At 42.7% G+C, this 26,832-nt stretch overlaps 1 protein-coding gene across 1 annotated transcript in view; it reads right to left on the bottom strand.

Annotated features, from left to right (window-relative positions):
• Positions 1 to 8,768: 8,768 nt before the first annotated feature.
• The window catches only part of B4GALNT2 (beta-1,4-N-acetyl-galactosaminyltransferase 2 (SID blood group)), a gene marked incomplete at its 5' end in the record, with an annotated part of 42,865 nt that continues 24,801 nt past the window's right edge, over positions 8,769 to 26,832 (bottom strand). Inside the window, 6 exon segments of the mRNA XM_079905215.1 lie at positions 8,769 to 9,167; positions 10,006 to 10,225; positions 11,870 to 12,010; positions 12,746 to 12,933; positions 24,175 to 24,261; positions 25,296 to 25,476. Of these exon segments, the coding sequence (XP_079761341.1) occupies positions 8,962 to 9,167; positions 10,006 to 10,225; positions 11,870 to 12,010; positions 12,746 to 12,933; positions 24,175 to 24,261; positions 25,296 to 25,476 (1,023 nt within the window). The 3' untranslated portion in view covers positions 8,769 to 8,961.

Genomic DNA, 26,832 nt, shown 5'->3' on the forward strand with positions numbered 1-26,832 from the left:
GGTTAAGAATCTGCTTGCCAATGCAGGGGAAACAGGCTTGATCCCTGGTCCAGGAAAATCACATGTGCCGCGGAGCAATCAAGCCAGTGTGCCACAACTACAGAGCCTGTGCTTTAGAGCCCATGAGCCACAACTACTGAGCCCGCAAGCCACAACTACTGAGCCCACGAGATACAACTACTGAGCTCACGTGCCACAACTACTGGAGCCCGTGCTCCGCAACAAGAGAAGCCACTGCAATGAAGATGGAAGGCAGTCAAAAATAAATAAATTAATTAAAAAATAATAATTATTATCTTTTCAGATTACAAAGGTAAAATATTTATGGAAAATGTAGAAAATACAGTAAAGTAGAAGGAAGATTTTTAAATAACTACAATTCCAACAAGCACTTTTACATTTGCTATTTCATTTCCTTTTTTAAAATGCATTTTTACAGTCTCACTGTATATATAATTTTATGTTCTGCTTTTGCACTTAACATAATTAAAATGTTAAAAAATATTTAAATAGATAATACATGAGCATAATACAAAATTCAAAAGGTATAAAAGGAAAACACAGATAAATAAGACTTCCTGACTATAATTTTTTTTTGTTCTCCGAGGCAACTTCTGATATGGTCCTTCTAGAGATATTTCATTCTTACACAGATATACATGCATATGCATAATCCTTTTCTAGAAAAAGAAATCAAAACATTGTTCTGCACCTGGTTTTATTTACTTAGCACCATATCTTGAGCATTGTTCCATAACAGTACATATGAAATATACCTCACTTTTTTAAAGGCATTTTATTTTGAGGTATTATTTACATTAAGGAAAATGCACAAATCTTAACGGACTCAATTATTTTTTACAAATGTATACACTTGTGTGATCATCACCTAGATCAAGATATAGGGCATTTCCATCACTCCAGAAAGTTCCCTGGTGCCTTTTTCCAGTTTTTACTGAAATCACTACTCTGGTTTCTATCACCAGAAACTAGTTTTGCCTATTATTATAGTATACGTATACTGTTTTGCAGTATCTATCGCGTGTGGCTTCTTTTGCTAAACATGTTTTCGAGATTCATTCATGTCACTTTATGTATCAGCAGTATGTTTTTCATTGCTGAGAAGTACTCCACTGTATGAATATACCACAATTCGTTGGTCCATTCTTCAGTTGATGGACATTTGGGTTGTTTCCAATTTGGGCCTAATATGAGTAAAGCTACTATGACCATTCCTTTACAAACCTTTTTTGGTCTTGGGTATATAACTAGGAATGGAATTGCCGGGTCGTAGGGTAAGTGTACATTTAAGTTTATTAGGAACAGCCAAACAGCTCTCCAAAGTGCTTGTACCATTTTACACTCCCACCAGCAGTGTATGAGGGAGTTCCAGTTGCTTCACATCTTAGCTAACAAGTGGTATTATTAGTCGCTTAAATTTAGCCATTCTAGGAGGTGTATGATCATCTTTCCTTTTGCTTTTAAGTTGCACTTCCCTAATGGTTAATGATGTTGAACGTATTTTTTTACATGCTCACTAGCCATTTGAATATCTTCTTTTCTAAGTGCTTCAAGTATTTTGCCCATTTAGAAAAAAAAACCTGTCTTTATCTTATTGATTTATAAGAATTATATATTTATACATACTTATATATATATATAGATCCATTATGGATATATATATGGTAATTATATATATGGACCCTTTATCAAATATTTGTACTGCAGATATTTTCTTCCAGTCTGTGGCTTGTCTTTTCACTTTCTTTCTTTTTTTTTAATTTTGCTAATTTAAAAAAGTATATTTATTTATTTGGTTGTACTGGGTCTTAGTTGTGGTAGGCGGGCTCCTTCGTTGCGGCATACATACGGGATCTAGTTCCCCGACCAGGGATCAAACCCGGGACCCCTACCTTGGGAGTGCAGAGTCTTAACCACTGTACCACCAGGGAAGTTTCTTCACTTTCTTGATAGTGTCTTTTGGTTAGCAGGTTTTAATTTCAATCAAGTCAAATTTATCTTTTTTTTTTCCTTTTATGATTAATGCCTCTATGTTCTTGCATGCAGAGATCTGGGATATTTCCAAGCACACAGAATAGAAGAGGGGCTTGTGCAGTTAATACAGATTACTCAATTATACAATGAAAACTTTGATAATCTCTTGGTAAAATTTCAAGAGGGATGTAGCCTTTATTTTTTTTTTCTGTTTTATTTATTTATTTTTTTAATTTTTAAGTTTTATTTATTTATACAGCAGGTTCTTATGGGATGTAGGTTTTACATGGGAGAGTTGTCTGAAACTGGAGCAGGGCGGCTGAAGGGCAGAAAGGTAGCTGGAGGACCCAGGCGAAGGATTAAGAAAAAGAGCTGTATATAGACATGAATACTGTGAAGGTCATTAGATGTAGGTTTGAGCAGAAGAAATGGGGTAGAGAGCAGAGACTTCCTGGGAAGCTGGTGATCCTGATGTTGTTACTGGTGTCTGAAACACAAACTATGGGCCTACCAAGACTGTAGAATATCAAGAATGGGAAATGGGAGGAAAGAATCAGGATATTGGCATGTGTTAGTCTTCATGTTGGTCCTATGAGAGATAAGCTTTAGGCTGAGGCAGCCTGTTTTTTATTTTTGTGGTACGCAGGCCTCTCACTGTTGTGGTTTCTCCCGTTGCGGAGCACAGCCTCCGGACGCGCAAGCTCAGCGGCCATGGCTCACAGGCCCAGCTGCTCCGCAGCATGTGGGATCTTCCCGGCCCGGGGCACGAACCCGTGTTCCCTACATCTGCAGGCAGACTCTCAACCACTGCGCCACCAGGGAAGCCCAAGGCAGCCTGTTTTAAAGCAGGTGTAGTATGGTTTTGCTGAGAGTATCTTGCAATCCAAGTTTACTGGATGTCCTATAACTTGGAGCCTTGTAGGCCTAGAAAAGCTAAAATCTCCAACCCAAGAGAAAGCACCGGCAGAGACAGAAGACTTCGCAGGAGACCAATTTGAGTAAAAGACCAGCCTACTACACTGCAATGCTTTAAACATTTTCTGCCCATTAAGAGGAAAAACCTGGGGGCAAAGAGCAAATTATAGATGGTCTTTCTGTACCTTAGATGACTGTTTTGAAGAGCATTAAGGCAGAGGCCAGGTGCAGAGACCTGTGGGCTTGGAATCCCTCATACATATTCCTGTCGGTCATAGGACACCTGTGCTCTGCCCCACCTCTGGGCTGCAACCTATATATGATAGTTTAAGACAGTTTGGGTCAAGTTTCTGGTACTTGCAGACAAATGCATTCTCATAGATACACTTGGTAGCGGCTTGTATATGTTGTTGGTCTATCAACAATCAAAAAACAGCTGGGGAGGTACCTTCCTGAGTCAGGGAGAGACAGTATCCAGAATGAGGCGGACCCCAGTCCCATTTCCACTTCAGCCACAGGAAGTGGACACGCCCATGCACGCAAAAAAAGGCCACTAGCCCAGTAGCCAATAGGATCCCTCCTTTCTGAAAGTCTTAGGAATTTTCCTTTCCTGAGCAGGAGGGTGGGAATTAGTAGAGGGGAAACAGAGAGAGTGGACTTGAGCTCCCCCTGGAGGCCCACACGATTATTTGCACCAAGTTGTCCAGGAATTAGGAGTTGACCCGCAAGTATCAGAGAGGCCCTTCGCTGTCCTGGAAGGATACCTTTGTCATTGGTTTAGTCCAGGCTGCTCAGTTGTGTCTGAAATTGAAGGCTGGAGGGAGGCCTGTACGGCGGTTATTTTCTGTGATCTGATTTTTACTTCCAAACCACCCAAAGAGAAAACCTTTTATTTATGCCTTTCTGTTTTGAAAACACACAGAATGGTTGTATTATTTAGGACACTTTGCTTATAAGTCACAGGAGCCAACTCAAATTCGATTAAGCAAAAAAGGAGAATTATAAGGGTATAGTGTTTCACAAAACCCCAGGGAAGGAGTATAGCCAGACCTCAGGAAAGAACCAGAAGGCCGCCAGGAGTCTCTCATTTCAGCTCCTTTTTGTGCTCATGTCGAATTCTTTTCTCACTGCACACTGGCTGTCTCAGCTCCCCGGTCTGCACAGTAAGGGGCTGCCCCGCTGCTCCGGAGTGTGACGCCTGCCATCCAGCCACCCATAAAGCCCCACTGGGTATTCTCAGGCCCAATTCAAATTCCAAGAAAGACAATCTGCTTGGCTATTGGTACAGCTTCTCTTAATCCAATATATTTTGACTAGGGAATGGAGGCACACACTCTCTGGGTAGTTGATCTATTCCTGGAGAAGAATTCTTGGAGAACTGGCTCACAGTTTAGGCGAACACCCTCCACTTTAAGAACTCCTCCCTGCTGGAGTAGAAGGTTCCAGTTCTTGGGACAGGGAAGAGGATCTTCCTGGAACCTACCGATGGTAACCACAGCACATCACAACAGTCCCTGCTGGGGGATGTTTTAGGATGCTACAGTTGCCATGAAAACACACACCTTTATCTCCCTGTCTCAAGAATGCAAGAAATTCACCAGGAAGGCAGACTTTTTTTTTTGGAACCAGGCATGGGACAAATTAAATGTTTGTCTAAATATTTAATTTACATTTTAGCTATGTTTATATATTTAAATATTTAAAAGCTATAAAAACTGAAGCTAGCAAATTGTTAAAATAAATGTTCTATCCTCTTACCTTGACAAATATATCTTTAAAAAGGAAAAATCCAAATTATTGTAAAGCTGTGATTTTTGTAGTTATTTTATTATCCCCCCTTTTGAAAACAAAAAATTTTTTTTGGCCGTGCCCTGTGGCATGTAGTATCTTAGTGCCCCAGCCAGGGATTGAACCTGGGCCCCCTTCACTGGGAGCGTGGAGTCTTAACCCCCGGACCACCAGGGAAGTCCCTTTTGTAGTTACTTTAATTTTAAAAAACTTAAGCCATTAAGTGTTTTTATAAAAATAATTAGTTTTTGCATTCAATAACCACTTAATTCCCAGCGTAAAGAATTGGTATTGGGACTTCCCTGGTGGCACAGTGGTTAAGAATCCACCTGCCAGGGCTTCCCTGCTGGCGCAGTGGTTGAGAGTCTGCCTGCCGATGCAGGGGACACAGGTTCATGCCCCGGTCAGGGAAGATCCCACATGCCACGGAGCAGCTGGGCCCGTGAGCCATAGCTGCTGAGCCTGTGCATCCGGAGCCTGTGCTCCACAACGGGAGAGGCCACAACAGTGAGAGGCCCGTGTACCGCAAAAAAAAAAAAAAAAAAAAAGAATCCACCTGCCAATGCAAAGGACATGGGTTCGTGCTCTGGTCCGGGAAGATCCCACATGCTGCGGAGCAACTAAGCCTGTGCGCCACAACTACTGAGCCTGCGCTCTCACCCTGCGCACCTAGAGCCTGTGCTCCACAAGAGAAACCACCGCAATGAGAAGCGCGCGTACCGCAATGAAGAGCAGCCCCCGCCCCCCACCCCCACCGCAACTAGAGAAAGCCCACGCACAGCAACTAAGACCCAATGCAGCCAAAAATAAATAAATAAATAAATAAGAATTGGTATCACACTTCAAGCATGATACATCTAGAACTACATGTATAAAAATTAGAGTAATAAAAATTGCTTCTATTTATTTTTTAAAACTATCCAATTTAGAATGTTTATTTTTGGCATGAGGCATTGAGGACTCTTTTACATTAAAAATTAAGGTAAGATCTTACTCGAATAAAGATCTATTAAAAAAAAACCAAAACAAAAGAAAATGTCTCATAGTATCTTGTTCAAAGATCTTTGCTTACTATTTTTAAATGTTCTTAAGCCACACGTGCAATTGTTGTGAACAGCACACTAATTTTCTAGTACTTTTGGAACCATGAATTGAAAGGCAAGAAAATAGACACTAGGTAGTGGGCAAGACTCTATTGCTATTTATGTTATCTGAGAGGAAGAATTTGACAAATTTAAAAATGTGTCTTTTTCTTTTACCTAAGCACTTTGCTGCTCAAATATTACCAGCATTCCAAAGCACTGTCCACAGACTTGCAGGGCATTTACACACAGTCGCCTTCTGTTTTGAGAACATAGGGCAGAAAGAATGGAGAGGGCTTCCCTGGTGGCGCAGTGGTTCAGAATCCACCTGCCAACTCGGGGTACATGGGTTCGAGCCCTGGCACGGGAAGATCCCACATGCTACGGAGCAACTAGCCCGTGCACCACAACTACTGAAGCCCACGTGCCACAGCTACTGAAGCCCACATGCCACAACTACTGAAGCGCACACGCCTAGAGCCCGTGCTCTGCAACAAGAGAAGCCACTGCAATTAGAAGCCCATGCACTGAAATGAGGAGTAGCCCCCGCTCGCCGCAACTAGAGAAAGCCCGCGTGCAGCAACAAACACCCAATGCAGCCAAAGATAAATTAAAATAAATAAATTTATTTTCTTAAAAAAAGGAACAGAGACACATTTCTCTAGAGCCTGAACAGTGTTTAGTCCCAAGAGGGGATATTTAGGGAAACAGGTTATGCTGTCCCGGCGCTAAGCACTAGATCCTGTGTGACAGAGATGCCCAAATGTTCATCAGTAAATACATGTGTTTGTTCTTTTCCTCCAGTTTTACTGAGATATAATTGACTGACAGCACTGTATAGTTTAAGTAGAGCATAATGATTTGACTTAGCATACATCATGAAATGATTATCACCATAAGTTTAGTGAAAATCTATCATCTCACATAGGTACAAAATTAAAGAAATAGAAAAATAATATTTTTTTCTGCGATGAGAACTCTTAGGATTTACTCTCTTAACCACTTTCATATATTACACACGGCAGTGTTCGTTATATTTATCATGTTGTACATTATGTCCCTAGTACTTATTTATCTTATAACTGGACGTCTGTACCTTCTGACCACCTTCATCCAACTTTGCCTTCCCCCACCCCCTGCCTCTGGTAACCACAAATCTGATCTCTTCTGTGAGTTTGTTTGTTTTATTTATTTGGTTGCGCTGGGTCTTAGCTGAGGCAGGTGGGCTCCTTAGTTGCGGCTCACTGGCTCCTTAGTTGTGTCATGTGAACTCTTAGTTGCAGCATGCATGTGGGATCTAGTTCCCTGACCAGGAACCGAACCTGGGCCCCCTGCATTGGGAGCGTGGAGTCTTAACCACTGTGCCACCAAGGAAGTCCCTGTTTGTTTTTAACATCTTTATTAGAGTATAATTGCTTTACAATGGTGTGTTAGTTTCTGCTTTATAAAAAAGTGAATCAGTTATACATATACATGTGTCCCCATATCTCTTCCCTCTTGCATCTCCCTCCCTCCCACTCTCCCTATCCCAGCCCTGTTTGTTTCTTGGTTTTTTTTTTGGTGGTACGCGGGCCTCTCACTGTTGTGGCCTCTCCCGTTGCGGAACACAGGCTCCGGACGTGCAGGCTCAGCGGCCATGGCTCACGGGCCCAGCCACTCTGCGGCATGTGGGATCTTCCCGGACCGGGGCACCAACCCACGTCCCTTGCATCGGCAGGCGGACTCTCAACCACTGCACCACCAGGGAAGCCCTGTTTGTTTGTTTTTGAAGTAAATACATGTGTCTGTGATATGCAGCGTTCTCTAAAGCACAGGATCCAGGTAGGGGCTCGTCTTGCCTGGGTCTAAGGACAGTACTGAATGGAGCAATCCAACATTGTCCCCCTATATAGCTATGGTGTTGTACGTAAAATACATACTATTGCACTAAATGATCATGCGTGCTAAAGTTATAAAAACTTTATAACTATGTTTATGACATACACAATGGAATGAGGTATGTACTTTACTCCTGTTTGGGAGAATAAACAATGATCGCCAGTCTGTATTTGTATCTGAGAAACGCTAAATTGAAGTTAAGCCAATTTCTTTACAGCAGGACTTCTCAGAACCTTGAATATACTAATGTGAATTGCGACTGTCCAAGAGGGAGACAGAGCGTGCAGTATTTTTCAAAATTATTTGACCACCAAAACATTTTTCATGAAGTTTTATTAATATCTCACAGACACATTTTCAGAGATCCTGAACTACCCTCGGCCGTCTTCAGTAGGAAAGAGTAGAAACCAAAAGGCAGAGCCAGTGCAGCACTGGGAGAATCTCCTGACTCCCAAGGTAACCGAGAGAGCCTGCCTCATCGTGACAGCTCCACTCTGCAGATGACACGGGTCTCGAGCGGTCAGCAACTGATCTCAAGGCCCTAGAATTTAGTGGCTTGGCCACTGCACTTACGCCGTTTATCATGGCTCCTCAGCACAGTGTCTGAGTTCAATCCCAGGAAGTATGGAATCTGTCTTTATGATAGGGAGTCTGATGCCAGGGAAACCTTTATTCCAGCAGTGAGTGGACTACCCCAGGGATCTCATCCCTCCAACTGCCTGCGTCCCATCCGTGTGCCGGGCTCCAGGTGAGCTGACTCCCTCCTCGCCTGCCTGGTCCGCCTCTCATCATCTGATCCGATTCCACTAGTGGACTGAACTGAACCAGGCTTCCACCTTCTCCAGGCAAGGACCCTGGGTTATTCACATTATTTGAGTCCACAAGGTAGGACCAAAAAAAATCTGTGGATGGCAATGATGCTGGAGATGATCTGTGATATAATTTCCACCAAATAACCCTCAAGGACCCAGCAGCCATCTTTTTGACTGAGGATACCAACCCATCATATACTCTTTCGTGTGAGATGAAATGAGATAATGTGAGATACTATATGTACAAATGTTTCATAAATGGTAAGACATCATACAAACAATAATGAATACAGTCTCCATCGCCCTGATCAGTGATTGGTCCATTTCTAATGACCCTCAGCTTTTGATTGATATTTCCAGTACCTGAGCCAGACCCATCTGCCCTGTCCATCTTATCTAGAGTTCAAATTTTGATAGCCCATCCACCAGTTCCTCTGTTTTAGATACCTGCAACTGGTCAGCATAGCGCTTTTCCAGTGCCCGGACAACCTTTACGTGGCACATTGGAGATGGTTCTTGAAGTAGTGGAGAGCCAACTTGAACTGGATCTGAGCTTTGGTGTTGGTCCGGTATACGTTGTAGCTCTTCTCCAGGGCTGCCAGCTCTGGGTCCGCCACTGGAGAACGGGGCTGGTGACCTACAATCACATTTGAGCAGGACCCCACAAGCAGGCTTCCGAGTCCATCGATAAAGAACTCTGCCAAGAGAGGGAAAGTGCGAGAAGGAAATGTGAGCTTCCGCCAGAGACCCAGGGCCATACTGCAGGTCTGGGAGGAGAGTCGGGGGGAGGGGACACAGTTTATACCCCTGGGGAGCTTCCGCCCCTGTGAAGCCACCTGCCCAGGCTACTGAGTTGGAAGGACAGACAATGATATGGGTAGAGAGACACAGATTGGCTTCCAACTGGACGGAACTGTGGACTCCAGGACTGAGAGGAATGAGAGGGGAAGGTCACCAGCTGCAGTTTCATAGGAGAGGATGTCTGGAAAAGAAGCAGCAGCAGCCAGGTGGGAAAAGAGGGAGGGGCCAGAGCTGTAGGCAAAGGAAGGGGAAGGGCGTCGTGGAGAAGCAGAACAGCCTGGGGGAGACAAGAAGGCAGAGAGGGTGGTGGGAGGCAAGAGAGACCACGAGGGACTTCCCTGGTGGTCCAGTGGCTAGGACTCTGAGTTCCCAATGCAGGGGGCCTGGGTTCGATCCCTGGCCAGGGAACTAGATCTCACATGCCGCAACTAAGGGTTCGCATGCCGCAACTAAAGACCCTGCATGCTGCAACAAAGATCCTGCACATGGCAATGAAGATCCGGTGTGCCGCAACGAAGACCCAGTGCAGCCAAGTAAATAAATAAATATTCTAAAAAAAAAAGAGAGAGACCACGAGCTCTCCATTTTAGCGAGAAAGGGTGAGCTCCCCATTTTGGGGAGAAAGGACAAGCTCCCCTGAGCAGTGGCACACGGCCCTCCCTCCTTGGGAAAAAACAGGCTTCTGAGATCTGTCCACAGCACAGCTCTCTTCCTCACTCTTCCAGCCTCCCCACCTGAATGAGCCACTCGCTGCAGGCGGGGGTCGAAGCCCACTCTTTGGAGCCGCTCTGTGTGGGCCAGGAAGAAGTTGACAACGCCACTCGTCACCACACAGCTGGGGAAGCCGTCCAGGGGCCGGAAAGATCCTGACCGCCGGTGGAGACAGTCTCCATTCTCACTGTGCTCCAGGAACAGCTTAAACTGGAACACGTTTCCAAGCACACTGCCGCCTACCTAGCCGGTGGGCAGAGAAATCCACATTAGAGAATAGACTCAGTATCCATGTAGCTGCTGTCAAGAAGCCTTCCTGGACTGAACCTCAGTTATGACAAAAATCACACCCTTTATCTACCCTTCATACTACACTTACACCAAGTCCAAAGGGCAGACAACTCTGCTCCGTTTACCCTCCAGCAGGCTCACTCTTTCCAGAAGGTGACTCACTCCCTTCCAGTACAAGGAGTGGTGTTTAGGTGCAAGAGGCAGCCTGCTCGTGCAGGGGTCCCTGTGTGGACTTCCTGCAGCCAGTAGTTTGTCTCAAGCTGCCTTCGTTCCGTTCTCTGCTCCCGGCTCACCTCTCTGTGCTGCCCGTCCCTGCACTCGTGGGAGATGCATGCATCTAGCTGTTGGAGCCCGAGCAAAACAGGACAAGCAATTATATCTATTCCTGAACCATCATAATCACCCAGGGTGGCACAGCAGTCTGACTGTCTGCCATCACCTGTACTTTCCCTCCCCCCTTAGTAAATGAACCCTCTTGAGTTTTAACTGGACTAAATTAAAGTCTAGCCAATTAACCCAATAAAGATGAAATTTTCCCACTTCCCTTGCAAGGTCTGACCATGTGTCTAAGTCCTGGCTGAAAGGATGTGATTCAGAACAGATGTCTGCAACTTTTATAAAGATCTCAATCTTAAAAGAGAACTTGTCCTTCACTTCCCCTCTCCCCATTTCTTCCGACCATACAGCTGAGGACCACGAAGATGGACAAACAACGGGGAAGGAAGCTGGCCCAGGATGACCCTGGAAGGAGAGTCGAGTGCCAGCTTGCATTCTTACACGGGTGGGAACTGCACCTTCTATGTCATTTACGCTATTGTGATTGGGTCTCTAGAGACATCTTAGTCAAGTCAGATGCTTTGGGGACTGTCCACCTGGAGTATGAAGTAACTGTGGTCACTGTGCTACTTCTTATACATTTTCTTTCTTTTTAACAGCTATATTGAGATAGCTTTGACATATTAAAATTGTATATATTTAAGGTGTACAGCTTGGTGTTTTGATGTATGTATACGTTGTGAAAAGATCACCACACAAGCTAATTGACAAATCTATCACCTCTACCTAGTAATCTCTGCAAATTTCAAAAATACAATATTATTAATTACTGTCACCTTTTTCTTCTCTTTTCTATATGTGACTTGACTTTTGATGTTTTTGTTATTTTTTTAATGTCCTTAAGGCCACACAGTCTTTTATAGCCTTGTGCCATTTTCATTTTTGTAACGGTGTGTGACGGCGCCAGAGCCCCGCTCGCTTTCTCTGGCCGCTCCAGAGAGGAGGAAGGTAGAAGTAATAAACACACCATTTTAAAAACAGAACAACGGTGAGTTTTGGGCGTGGGTGTTGGTGTAATTTGCTCAAAGAAAAGTAAGAACAGAGGCAGAAGCGGAACTCGTGTGTCTGATTCCCGCGTGATGGTCTCAACCCCGGAGCTGTGCTGCATCACCTCCTGCACCGGGCCCTCCCCCACCCCTTCTGCCCTCCCTTCTCTCTCTCCCTCCTCTTCTTTCGCATACTTCCCTCTCTTCCTTTCTCCTCCCCTTCCCCTCTCACTTGTCAGATTGCAATGGGGTAGAACGAGCAACTCTCCCTTACCACGTCCAGTTCTGTCTTCTCTAGGACATCCACCAGCACCTCAATCTTGGTCTTGTCGTTGAAGAGAAAGTCATCGTCCACCCAGAGAACGTATTTGGTGGTGACCTGAGATATGGCCAGGTTCCTACCAGCGAACCAACCCTGTGAGTAGAGTGAGGTTAGATGGTGGTTGCCTGCCCTGCTTCATATCAGCGTCACCTGGGAGATTTCTCAGTTCCCAAAAAGCAGGCTGCACCACAAACAGTGGCTGAGAACCTCTGGGTTAAAGGGAGTCCATGTCTCAGAGACACTGGAAGAGGGACAGGGACTCTCTGGATCAAAGACTGAGACAAAGGCAGAAAGTCCTTCCTTGGCCCTGTGGCTAACATGGACCGATGGAAGTCCCCTTTCACCCCAGAGAGTCTCTGTGGCTCTCCCGCCCTTTCCCCTCATGCAGCCTGGAAGCTGTTGGAGCGGGGGACACTCTGGTACGTATAATATCCACTATCCACTTCCTCCTGTGTGTGCTTGAAAGATGGTGCATGGGGGAGAGAGACGCTCCAGCGAGGGGGGAATTATAGGGATGAGAGGTTTCTCTGCTGTTGGACCTGCATGTCAGGAAACCTTAGCCTGTCGGACACCTCAAGTCACTTAGAAGGCCCTCAATCAATTTCCACACCAAGTGTGAGGAGAGGCAGATTAACTACCCTGTTAATGCAGAAAAGGGAGAGGGGCCTGATTTCTCTGTGAATTTGGAATCAGCAAGGGGACTCCCCTCCCATGCCAGGCCCCTGCTGCCTTGGGAGGGCCACTGAAGCAGCCCCATTCAGGGCAGAACCTGACTGTGGGCCCTCTTGTCCCGGGATCCGGGTGTCTCCCCATCTGGGAGGGACATACCTTCCCATAAGGCATGGTGTAATACTCCACGTGGCTGTCATTAATTTTCAGGGGCTCCTTGCTGTCATCAGCCACGATCACGGTCAAATCTGGATAATACTCACGAATGCTCCGGACCATGGTCATGAGCTTGTGGGGACGGAGGAAAGTTTTGGTGGCAATGGTCACCAGGTCTCTGAGCTTCCTCTCTGAGCAAGAAAGGGTAGATGTCAGAGCTCTGTCTTCAGGAAGCCTCGCTGTCCTGACTTGCATCATTCTGGGGGCACATGGGTCGTCTGGTGCGGTGGGGTCAGCTGAAGTTAACGCATGCTGAAAGCTACACCCTCACCTATTGTTGTGGGTGAATGCAAGAGAACCCGACTGCAGAGCCACTTTTCAGAATGACAGAAATCAGAAATCATTCTATAAACCCTTTTCAGGACATGCTGCAGCATTACCCAGCTTCTCCTGGGTCTGTGGGAGAGAGTGGAAATGAGACAGGGAGATGAGAGTACAGCCATTTTGGACAAAGACCGGTCTTGGGTAAACAGGCCTTGCAAACTAAAGAACAAAGGCCCTGGGGGCCCGAGTCCCAGAGGGAAAAAACCAGACTCACAGGAATAAAAGATTAACTTTATCTCTGTGCCACTAAGAGTATACCTAGTTGCCACAAGACAAGAAGCTCAACTGTAAATTTTCACCTAATCTGTTCCTGGGCTTTCTTACAGAACATTCTCATGCATTTCTTCCCCCTCACGGAAGGGCTCCCTATTCCTGACAGCCACCATGCAGCCACCCGCTGCTGAGCAAAGAAGTTGGATGATTTCTGGAAATTATCCGTGATCGTGAGACAAACCTCCCTTTTGTTATAAAAGCAACTCTTCCCTTCTACTCGAGGAGTTGGCACTTTTTTCCCGCCTTCTCTCTCTCTCTCTTTTAAATTTTATTTTATTTTTTATACAGAGGGTTCTTATTAGTTACCCATTTTATACGTATTAGTGTATACATGTCAATCCCAATCTCCCAATTCATCCCACCACCACCACCCCCCGCCACTTGGTGTCCATACATTCGTTCTCTACATCTATGTCTCTATTTCTGCCCTGCAAACCGATTCATCTGTACCATTCTTCTAGGTTCCACATATATGCATTAATATACGATATCTGTTTTTCTCTTTCTGACTTACTTCACTCTGTATGACAGTCTCTAGATCCATCCACATCTCAACAAATGACCCAATTTCGTTCCTTTTTATGGCTGAGTAATATTGCATTGTATATATGTACCACATCTTCTTTATCCATTCGTCCGTCAATGGACACTTAGGTTGCTTCCATGTCCTGGCTATTGTAAATAGAGCTGCAATGAACATTGTGGTACTTGACTATTTTTGAATTATGGTTTTCTCAGGGTATATGCCCAGTAGTGGGATTGCTGGGTTGTATGGTAGTTCTATTTTTAGTTTTTTAAGGAACCTCCATACTGTTCTCCATAGTGGCTGTATCAATTTACATTCCCACCAACAGTGCAAGAGGGTTCCCTTTTCTCCACACCCCCTCCAGCATTTGTTGTTTGTAGATTTTTTGATGATGCCCATTCTAACTGGTGTGAGGTGACACCTCATTGTAGTTTTGATTTGCATTTCTCTAATAATTAGTGATGTTGAGCAGCTTTTCATGTGCCTCTTGGCCATCTGTATGTCTTCTTTGGAGAAATGTCTATTCAGGTCTTCTGCCCATTTTTGGATTGGGTTGTTTGTTTTTTTAATATTGAGCTGCATGAGCTATTTATATATTTTGGAGATTAATCCTTTGTCTGTTGATTCGTTTTGCAAATATTTTCTCCCATTCTGAGGGTTGTCTTTTCCTCTTGTTTATGGTTTCCTTTGCTGTGCAAAAGCTTTTAAGTTTCATTAGGTCCCATTTGTTTATTTTTGTTTTTATTTCCATTACTCTAGAAGGTGAGTCAAAAAAGATCTTGCTGTGATTTATGTCAAAGAGTGTTCTTCCTATGTTTGCCTCTAAGAGTTTCATAGTGCCCGGTATTACATTTAGGTCTCTAATGCATTTTGAGTTTATTTCTGTGTATGGTGTTAGGGAGTATTCTAATTTCATTCTTTTACATGTAGCTGTCCAGGTTTCCCAGCACCACTTATTGAAGAGACTGTCTTTTCCATTGTATATCCTTGCCTCCTTTGTCATAGATTAGTTGACCATAGGTGCGTGGGTTTATCTCTGGGCTTTCTATCCTGTTCCATTGAACTATATTTCTGTTTTTGTGCCAGTACCATATTATCTTGATTACTGTAGCTTTGTAGTATAGTCTGAAGTCAGGGAGTCTGATTCCTCTAGCTCCATTTTTTTCCCTCAAGACCACTTTGGCTATTCGGGGCCTTTTATGTCTCCATACAAATTTTAAGATTTTTTGTTCTAGTTCTGTAAAAAATGCCATTGGTAATTTGATAGGGATTGAACTGAATCTGTTGATTGCTTTGGGTAGTATAGTCATTTTCACAATACTGATTCTTCCAATCCAAGAACATGGTATATCTTTCCATCTGTTTGTATCATCTTTAATTTCTCTCATCAGTATCTTATAGTTTTCTGCATACAGGTCTTTTGTCTCCATAGGTAGGTTTATTCCTAGGTATTTTATTCTTTTTGTTGCAGTGGTAAACGGGAGTGTTTCCTTAATTTCTCTTTCAGATTATTCATCATTAGTGTATAGGAATGCAAGAGATTTCTGTGCATTAACTTTGTATCCTGCAACTTTACCAAATTCATTGATTAGCTCTAGTAGTTTTCTGGTGGCATCTTTAGGATTCTCTATGTATAATATCATGTCGTCTGCAAACAGGGACAGTTTTACTTCTTCTTTTCCAACTTGAATTCCTTTTATTTCTTTTTCTTCTCTGACTGCCATGGCTAGGACTTCAAAAATTATGTTAAATAATAGCGGTGAGAGTGGACATTCTTGTCTTGTTCCTGATCCTAGAGGAAATGCTTTCAGTTTTTCACCATTGAGAATGATGTTTGCTGTGGGTTTGTCATATATGGCTTTTATTATGTAGAGGTAGGTTCCCTCTATGCCCACTTTCTGGAGAGTTTTTATCACAACTGGGTGTTGAATTTTGTCAAAAGCTTTTTCTGCATCTACTGAGATGATCACATGGTTTTTTTCTTCAATTTGTTAATATGGTGTATCACATTGATTGATTTGCGTATATTGAAGAATCCTTGCAACCCTGGGATAAATCCCACTTGATCATGGTGTATGATCCTTTTAATGTGTTGTTGGATTCTGTTTGCTAGTATTTTGTTGAGGATTTTTGCATCTATATTCATCAGTGATATTGGTCTGTAATTTTCTTTTTTTATAGTATCTTTGTCTGGTTTTGGTATCAGGGTGATGGTGGCCTCATAGAATGAGTTTGGGAGTGTTCATTCCTCTGCAATTTTTTGGAAGAGCTTGAGAAGGATGGGTAATAGCTCGTCTCTAAATGTTTGATAGAATTCACCTGTGAAGCCATCTGGTCCTGGTCTTTTGTTTGTTGGAAGATTTTTAATCACAGTTTCAATTTCATTACTTGTGATTGGTCTATTTATATTTTCCATTTCTTCCTGGTTCGGTCTTGGAAGGTTACACCTTTCTAAGAATTTGTCCATTTCTTCCAGGTTGTCCATTTTATTGGCATAGAGTTGCTTGTTGTAGTCTCTGAGGATGCTTTGTATTTCTGCAGTGTCTGTTGTAACTTCTCCTTTTTCATTTCTAATTTTATTGATTTGAGTCCTCTCCCTCTTTTTCTTGATGAGTCTGGCTAATGGTTTATCAATTTGGTTTATCTTCCCAAAGAACCAGGTTTTAGTTTTATTGATCTTTGCTATTGTCTTCTTTGTTTGTATTTCATTTATTTCTGCTCTGATCTTTATAATTTCTTTCCTTCTAATAACTTGCGTTTTGTTTGTTCTTCTTTCTCTAGTTGCTTTAGGTGTAAGGTTAGATTGTTTATTTGAGATTTTTCTTGTTTCCTGAGGTAGGCTTGTATTGCTATAAACTTCCCTCTTAGAACTGCTTTTGCTGCATCCCATAGGTTTTGGATCATCATGTTTTTGTTGTCATTTGTCTCTAGGTATTTTTTGATTTCCTCTTTGATTTCTTCAGTGGTCTCTTGGTTATTTAGTAACGTATTGTTTAGCCTCCATGTGTGTTTTTTTTTTTTAACGTTTTTTCCCTGTAATTGATTTCTAATCTCATAGCGTTGTGGTCAGAAAAGATGCTTGATATGATTTCAGTTTTCTTAAATTTACTGTGGCTTGATTTGTGACCCAAGATGTGATCTATCCTGGAGAATGTTCCGTGTGCACTTTAGAAGAAAGTGTAATCTGCTGTTTCTGGATGGAATGTTTTATAAATATCAATTAAATCTATCTGGTCTGTTGTGTCATTTAAAACTTATGTTTCCTTATTAATTTTCTGTTTGGATGATCTGTCCATTGGTTTAAGTGAGGTGTTAAAGTCCCCCACTATTATTGTGTAACTGTCGATTTCCTCTTTTATAAGCTGTTAGCAGTTGCCTTATGTATTGAGGTGCGCCTCTGTTGGGTGCATATATATTTATAATTGTTACATCTTCTTCTTGGATTGATCCCTTGATCATTATGTAGTGTCCTTCCTTGTCTCTTGTCACATTCTTTATTTTAAAGTCTATTTTATCTGATAGGAGTATTGCTACTCCAGCTTTCGTTTGATTTCCATTTGCATGGAATATCTTTTTCCATCTCCTCACTTTCAGTCTGTATGTGTCCCTAGGTCTGAAGTGGGTTTCTTGTAGGCAGCATATATATGGGTCTTGTTTTTATATCCATTCAGTGAGCCTGTATCTTTTGCTTGGAGCATTTAAGCCACTCATGTTTAAGGTGATTATTGATATGTATGTTCCTTTGACCATTTTCTTAATTGCTATGGGCTTGTTTTTGTAGGTCCTTTTCTTCTCTTGTGTTTCCCACTTAGAGAAGTTCCTTTAGCATTTGTTGTAGAGCTAGTTTGGTGGTGCTGAATTCTCTTAGCTTTTGCATGTCTGTCGAATCTGAATGAGATCCTTGCCGGGTAGAGTAATCTTGGCTGTAGGTTCTTCCCTTTCATCACTTTAAATGTATCATGCCACTCCCTTCTGGCTCATAGAGTTTCTGCTGAGAATCAGATGTTAACCTTATGGGAGTTCCCTTGTATGTTATTTGCCATTTTTCCCTTGCTGCTTTCAATAATTTTTCTTTGTCTTTAATTTTTGTCAGTTTGATTACTATGTGTCTCAGCATGTTTCTCCCAGGGTTTATCCTGTATGGGACTCTCTGCACTTCCTGGACTTGGGTGGCTATTTCCTTTCCCATGTTAGGGAAGTTTTCGACTATAATCTCTTCAAATATTTTCTCGGGTCCTTTCTCTCTCTTTTCTCCTTCTGGGTCCCCTATAATGCAAATGTTGTTGCCTTTAGTGTTGTCCCAGAGGTCTCTTAGGCTGTCTTCATTTCTTTTCATTCTTTTTTCTTTATTCTGTTCTGCAGCAGTGAATTCCACCATTCTGTCTTCCAGGTCATGTATCCGTTCTTCTGCCTCTGCTATCCTGCTATTGATTCCTTCTAGTGTATTTTTCATTTCAGTTATTGTATTGTTCACCTCTGTTTGTTTGCTCTTTAATTCTTCTAGGTGCTTGTTAAACATTTCTTGCATCTTCTCGATCTTTGCCGCCATTCTTTTTCCAAGGCCCTGGATCATCTTCACTATCATTATTCTGAATTCTTTTTCTGGAAGGTTGCCTATCTCCACTTCATTTAGTTGTTTTTCTGGGGTTTTATCTTGTTCCTTCATCTGGTACTTAGTCCTCTGCCTTTTCATTTTGTCTATCTTTCTGTGAATATGGTTTTCATTCCACAGGCTACAGGATTGTAGTTCTTGCTTCTGCTGTCTGCCTTCTGGTGGATAAGGCTGTCTGAGAGGCTTGTCTCCTGCCTTCTCTCTTGTGCACAAACTATCTCTTTTAATAAAAAGCTCTGTGTGCCTAAGAGTCTTGCAGAAGCGATATTCATTTCTATGGTATTGCTGCTGCCCAAGAATCTGGAAAGGGCTCAGTAACAGAAAGTGTCAAGTAAATCATGTTCAAGAGCATGGCAAATGAATCCTCTCCTACCTTTTCTCTTCTCAGGCCACATGATAAGTTTGGTTCTTTTGTTATAGTAAAGAGAGAATCAGGGGCCTGAATTACCATAGGAGGTGGTCAAGGTAGGGGACTCCCAGCCAAGTTGGTGGTATAGAATTTTGCTTTGAAATTCCATATTGTTCCAAACACATAGCAATGATAAAGAAAAATGCAGACACAGCTGTGCTCAAAAATAGACAACATTTCTTCCAAGAACAGATATCAACAGCTGTGAGCAGAGCTGGAGCTGGGCTTGCAGCAATCTGAGGTCAGAACAGCAGAGGAGGCTGGGAGGCCAAGTCTGAGTGTTTTAATGGAATAAAAGTGTCTCATAAGGTATGTGGGTCCACAGCCAGGCTTTTTGCTAGAAGCCACACACTGAAGCCAGGCTGCACTCCCTCCATCTCTCACCACATACTACCTGCTGGGCAAGGAACCCCAAACATCCATCATCCCTGTACACAACTCTGGTTGCAGAGATGACACCACATCACAGCCAAGCCCTGTGCCAAGCCACCCTTAGGCCCAGCAACTGGCTCTTCAGTGATGACAGTATCACTAGGGAACAAGGACCCCAACACTCCGGTATGAAATGATAGACTAGGAATCTTGGGCTAGTGGAAGTAGAAGCAATTGTAAAGCTGTGAGATGGGAACAAATCAGGAGAGAGAGAGAGAGAGAGGAAAGAGGGAGAAAGAGGGAGAGAGGAGAAAACAAAACAAACAAGCAAAAGCCTCCTACTCAAGATGAGCCACCAGCAAAAATTCCAAGACACTCAAAGAAAACTACAGCCAGCAAATCGACCCTGCACAGTGTGTATCTACCACTCTAGATAGACAAAATCATAGAGGAAGCTGAAAAGGATTTAAAATGAGAATGTTTAAAATCTTTAAAGTGACAAATCACAGAATCACCTATATGAAAAAGAAAATATGGAACAAAAACAGGCATAAATGAAACGAGAATATTTAGATATGAAACCAACTTAAAATTACTGAAGATAAGTGTAAAGAACCAAAAGGGAGACCTGACTTCAGATATTTAAAATTTTTTAACTAACATAAGAGAATGCTATGAACAGCTCTATGACAAAAAAAAAAAAAGTAGGCAATTTACATCAAATTTAAGACAACTTTACAGAAACATTTTAAAAATTGACTCAATGTACATACAGATCAATAACCATTAAAGACACAGAACTGATAGTTTTAAATTTCTTCCCTTTCTCTCACTCCTTCCCATCCACATTCCCATCCTTAACCACCTTCCCCAAAACTTGGACCCAAAAAAAAAAAAAAAAAAAGACATAAGGATCAGATAAGTTGTAATAAAACTCCAAGAGACGTATTATTCTTATTTTATTACAATTCACTTCAGCAAACAGTGAAAAAAGGAAAGCTATCCAACTTGTCTTACGAGACTTGTATAATATTGACAACAAAACTGGGCAAGGACATTACAGGAAAAAATAATCTCAGTTTTGAATACAGGTGCAAGAATCCTATATAAAATTTCATCAAATTTAATTCAGCATTTAATCAACTAATACATTGCAATCAAGATGGGTTTATTCCAGAAATACAGGAACAATTTCAACAGCAGGAAATCAATAATGTAAGTCACTACATAAACCCAATTAAAGGAGAAAAATTATTTCAATGGGTACAGACAATTTATCTGATAAAGTTCAATACTCATTCATATAAAAACTCTCTGCAAGGAAATAGAAAGTAGAAATAGAAAAATTCTTAGCAGCAGTAATAGAAGGAAAGGGACTTCCCTGGTGGTCCAGAGGTTAAAACTTTGCCTTCCAATGCAAGGGGTGCAGGTTCAATCCCTAGTCGAGGAGCTAAGACCCCACATGCCTCACAGCCAAAAAACCAAAACATAAAACAGAAGCAATATTGTAACAAATTCAATAAAGACTTTAAAAAAATGGTCCACATCAGAAATAGAAGGAAAGAAGGAAACTTTCTTACCCTGACACATCTACCACACTCCTACCCAGCAAACATGAATGGTAGAGCATTCGAATGTTCTTAAACTCAGGAACAAGCAAAAGTGCCTGCTACCACTGCTATCATTCAACACTGTACTGCAGATTTTAGCAAAATGCAGTAAGACAAGAAAACTAAACAAATGATAAGAACTGGAAAAGAAGAGACAAAAATTATTATTTGTTCAAGAGACTCTATGTTAAAAACGATCACTAATATGAGTGCAAGAACGATGCTGCTTGTGTAAGTTCAGCATTCAAAAATCACTAATGTCCTATATACCAACAGCAACCAATTAAAATGTAGAAGAAAAAGATCCAATTTATAAAAGCAATAAGAAATATAAAGTACCTAAGACTAAATCCAATGAAGTGTGCAATTCCTTTACAAATAAAACTAGAAAATAAATTATTGAAGAACCTATGAAGAGACTATGACATGGAGATTATAACATGGAGTGGTATACCAGATTCATGGTTGGGAATATTCAACTTCATAAAACTGTCAATTCATCTCTAATTAATCTACAAATTCTATGAAATTCTCATCAAAATCTCAAGGGATTTTGGAGGATCTTGATGAGCTGATGCCAAAACGCTAATGAAAAAGTAAAAGACCAAGAAGGGCTGAGAAAAGTTTGCTAAATGAAATACAGTCATCCTGAAGTATAGAATTTATCCCCACTAGATACAAAACCTGTTATAAAGTGTATGGAAACATTATGGAATGAGCCCAAGGATAAATAGATCGATGTGACCTAAGAAAGGTTCAGACCCCTGCATGCATGAAAGTGGGTGTGTGAACGGCTGGCTGTACGAGCAGTAGGCGGCTGCACCACTAGGTCTGTGGTGGTGGGACAACAGGCTCTCCATACACAAAAAATTAGGTCCTCTTCACATGCCACACATAAGTATCTAAATGTAAGAACCAAACATGTGCAACTTTTGAAAAAAATAGAGAGTATCTTTATGGCTCCAACGTAGGGAAGAATTTCTTTTTTTTTTTTTTTTTGTGGTACGCGGGCCTCTCACTGTTGTGGCCTCTCCCGTTGCGGAGCACAGGCTCCAGACGCGCAGGCTCAGCGGCCATGGCTCATGGGCCCAGCCGCTCCGCGGCACGTGGGATCTTCCCGGACCGGGGCACGAACCCGTGTCCCCTGCATCGGCAGGCGGACTCTCAACCACTGCGCCACCAGGGAAGCCCAGGAAGAAGTTCTTGAATAAGGCACAAAAAGCAAAAGATAGAAAACAACGAATCAATTCTATTAAAGGATAAAGCTTTTAATAACAAAAGACCCCGAAGCAAAATCAAAAGACAAGCCATGGACTGACAAAAGGTCAGAAACTAGAACTTCATGCCATACAATGTAACTTTTATGAGAAGTTCAAAAATGCATTGTACCACACTGTATATGCTGTGTGTGTGTGTGTGTGTGTGTACACATGTGTAAGAATAGAAATCTACATATTAAAATGTACAAAAACAGGGAAAAGAAAGATCATGACTGCTGGAAGAAGGGAGGGGAAGAAGATTGTGGTGATTTCCATTTTATTGGTAACACTTTATCTTTAAACAAATCTGAAGCCAGAAAGGGTTTTTTTGTGAACTCCTTGTACTTATTTCTTTTATTTTTGAGATAGTTATGATGTTAAGCCCATACTTTAAATCCCTCTCCACAGATATTTAATACTATTACTTTAAAATAACAATTTATATTTTGAAAAGAATCTATTTGAATAGATTACATTTTGAATATATAGGTAATACAGTAAAAAAATGTCAACTGTTCAAAATCCTAAATGTATTGAAAGTTATACCATGAAAATACTTCTTCCCATCCCTGTTCCCAACTACTTGGTTTCTTCCCAGGAGTTTACCAGTATTACTAATTTCTTGTTTATTTTTCTGTAATCAAGCAGTTATGTCTTCTTTCCCCCTTTCTTTTTACAGAAAAGGTAGCTTACTCTTTACTCTTTTCTGTACATCTTGGAAAGCATTTTGAATCAGAATAAAAACCTTCCTGCTCCTGTTTTCCTCCTCCATCCTTCTGAATGGCACTGCGTGGCATTTCATTATACCGATGGACCACACTTGATTTAACCCGTGCCTCCCACTTTTAAGGTTTTTGGCATTGCAAACAATGCTGCAATAAATACCTTCAAACAAATGTCATTTCACACAGATGTAAGCATCTTAGGATAATTTCTAGAAGCCACATGATAAGTGGCTGGACCAAAGCACATATACGTTTAAAATGCTGATAGGACTTCCCTGGCGGTGCAGTGGTTAAGAATCTGCACTTCCACTGCAGGGGGCACGGGTTCCATCCCTGGTCAGGGAACTAAGATACGGCTCGCAGTTTATATTTCCCCACTCTTCCAACACAATATGAATGTAGTTTTCATTTGCACTTTTCTTAGCATGAAATTGAGCATATATTTTAATGGCTAAAAGTATTCTTGAATTTAACTTTTTGTGAATTGGCTTATTCTTTTCTTATTGTTCTTTTCTTATTCATGTTCTTTTCTTATTGATTCACAAGCGCTCTTAAGTAAAATTAGACCTTTGACTTTAATGTGTGTTGAAGATATTTTTTCCCAATTCATCCTTTGTCATTTGACTTTGCCTATGGTAAGTTTCTGTCATAAAAACATTAAAAATTGTTATGTATTTTATGTTTTTAGTCTTTTCCTTATGGCCCGTGGGTTTTGTGTCATATTTAGAAAAGCATTATACGCCAAAGTTTTTATTAATTAATTAATTTACTTGGCTGTGCCACACAGCATGCGGGATCTTAGTTCCCGGACCAGGGATTGAACTCATGCCCCTGCAGTGGAAACACAGAGTCCTAACCACTGGACTGCCAGGGAAGTCCCTCCAAAGTTATTTTTAAACTCCACGTTTTTTTCTAGTACTTCAAAAAAAATAGATATTTGCCTATTTGGAATTTATCTTGGTATGAGCTGTGAGATAGATTCAACTTGTTCTTTTCCACATAGTTACACAGTTATCCTGCATGATTTCTTAAATAATCCATCTTTTCTCCCTTTAATTTGAAAAGCTACCTTTATCACATGGTAAACTATCAACATGTCTATTTCTAGATTTCTAATTTGATTCCATTGATGTACATATTCCTGCTCTAGTACCACTCTATCTTTATAATTATTCTTCTCCTCCATCTCAGATGGGATCCCTTCTGAATCTCACCAATATTCTATAGGACCCACCATGAAGCCCCAGAGACAAGGGCCTTACCTGGTCCAGGATCATATAACTTGGGCATAACAGGAAGGCGGATGGTCACTGGAAACTTGGCCACTGAGGACTTGGACTCCAGACTCACTGGAGAGAGAAATAAGGTCAGGTTGGGTGCACTGTGTCTGGGTCACTCCCCACGCTGCCCAGGAAGCCGACGGGATGCGGGAGTGGACTGGTGGAATGAGACTGAGGACCGCATAGTCTATGGCAGTGTGGCTCATAACCTGCTGTGCCTCCCTGGGGCAACCTGCTGATCACCTCCAAAACTCACGTTTCCTCCCCGTAAGAATCTGTTGGGTAAAGTGGGCTTGGAATCAGAGGGATGGATTAAATTTGACTTTGCCTTGTTATCTGAAATTCCTTGGATAAATCACTTCACCTCCTTCTCCATCTACAAAAGCAAGATAATACTACCTGCCCCATTTTATACCTCACAGGGTCATTTTGTGATAAGAAACGTTTGAAAATCTGAAGGTGAAGAGAACTTTGCCTCTAGTTTGTGCTCATGGGAAATCTGTCCCACACTTCATTTTTTCTGTTGGTGTCCTGGGAAGGCATCCTGTGTAGCTGCTCAAAATGGGAACGGGTGCCTTGAATTCAACCAGAAAGAAACTGGGGCTGCCCTGCCGGTGGCAGGAGTTGTTCTCCCAGGAATTCTGGGGATGGGAATGGGGACTGGGATGGGAGGAAGAAGACAAAGCCACTGACCTGGGGGCTTCTAGTTCCCCACATCCCTCTTTCCTGTTAGTGCCCAGGACAAAATACTGATGCATAGACTGCCTCCCATCTACTGCAGCCAACATCTTCAGGTTTGCTTGCTACTGAGAATGAGGAACAGAACTGGATGGTTTCTAGGGACACAGCATGAATGATCTGTCTTCATGGAGAGTCGAGCAGGCATTTTGCCTGTCCTTTCCTTTGAGTCACTCTATGTGGTCAATGGCAATGTGGGGGATAGCACTGGGTACAGTAATTGGGAAGTTAGGTGTTTAGAGTTAGAAACAGGAGCTAGAGAGGCAGGCTTCCTGGAGGAGGAAGACTTTGAGGGCCTGATGGTGTTTTTCTGGGTCCCTAAGCATTTTGGACAGGTCCCTAAGCATCCAAGGACAGCCTCTCACCTACATCCACCCTGCAGCGCTGATACTCTGTGCTTGTGTATGTCACGTGCTGGAGTATGAAATTCAAAAGCTTCCGGTTACTGGTCGAAATGTTCAGCTGCTTCTGGCCTCTGCCCTGTACCACACTGTCTGGGATGTCAGCGAGGGTGTTCAGTGTCCCCAGAGAAGCTGTCAGGGTGACCTAGGGTGGATGAGATAGAAAGATGAAATGCAAAGAACAGCACATACCCAGAATGGCCAGTAGGGAGCAGAGTGCATAAACACAAGAGGAGAAGGATCACGGGTGCCCCTGAAACCTAGGGTCTGGCTCTGCGGTTGCTGCCCCAGCCCCAGTAAAGAAGAAACAAGTTCTAGGACCTGGTGTGTTCAAGGGCCATTTCTGAAGCATTCTTAACTCTTGCCTTGCAGGATACCATTCTTAAAGATTTCTTCCTACCCTTTCCTACCCCGGCTGCTCATATATATATCTATCTCTCCCTCTCCCTCTCTCTCCCTCTCTCTCTCTCTCTCTCTCTCTCTGTCTCACTCTCTCTCTCTCTCTCTCATTTATTTATTTATTAAAATTTATTTATTTATGGCTGCGTTGGGTCTTCGTTGCTGCGCACGGGCTTTCTCTAGTTGTGGCAAGGGGGAGCCACTCTTCATTGCAGCGCACAGGCGCTTCTCATTTCAGTGGCTTCTCTTGTTGCTGAGCATGGGCTCTAGGCATGCAGGCTTCAGTAGTTGCGGCACATGGGCTCAGTAGTTGTGCCGCACGGGCTTAGTTGCTCCACGGCATGTGGGATCTTCCCAGACCAGGGATTGAACCTGTGCCCTCTGCATTGGCAGGCAGATTCTTAACCACTGTGCCACCAGGGAAGCCCCATGGCTGCTCCTTTTGAATTCCGTTTGCCGACTCCTTGTCTATCTGACCTCCAAAGAGAGTTTTTCAGGGTTTGGTTCTGCATCCTCTTCCCTTCTTAATCTACACCTTCTCACTAGAGGAGGCAGCAGCTTTAAATACTATTCATATGCTGATGGTTTAAAAATGTACATCTTCAGGGACTTCCCTGCTGGTGCAGTGGTTAAGAATACACCTGCCTGCAGTGGTTGAGAGTCCGCCTGCCGATGCAGGGGACACAGGTTCGTGCCCCGGTCCGGGAAGATCCCACATGCCGCGGAGCGGCTAGGCCAGTGAGCCATGGCCTTTGAGCCTGTGCATCCGGAGCCTGTGCTCTGCAACAGGAGAAGCCACAACAGTGAGAGGCCCACGTACCACAAAAAAAAAAAAAAAAAAAAAGAATATGCCTGCCAATTCAGGGGACAAGGATTCGATCCCTGGTCTGGAAGATCCCACATGTTGTGGAGCAACTAAGCCCATGCGCCGCAACTACTGAGCCTGTGCTCTAGAGCCTGTGAGCCACAACTACTGAGCCCACGCGCCATAACTACTGAAGCCCGCGCACCTAGAGCCTGTGCTCTGCAACAAGGGAAGCCACCACAATGAGATGCCTGCGCACCGCAATGAAGAGTAGCCCCCGCTCGCCGCAACTAGAGA

The sequence above is a fragment of the Stenella coeruleoalba genome, assembly GCF_951394435.1.
Source record: "Stenella coeruleoalba genome assembly, chromosome: 19".
NCBI lineage: Eukaryota > Metazoa > Chordata > Mammalia > Artiodactyla > Delphinidae > Stenella > Stenella coeruleoalba.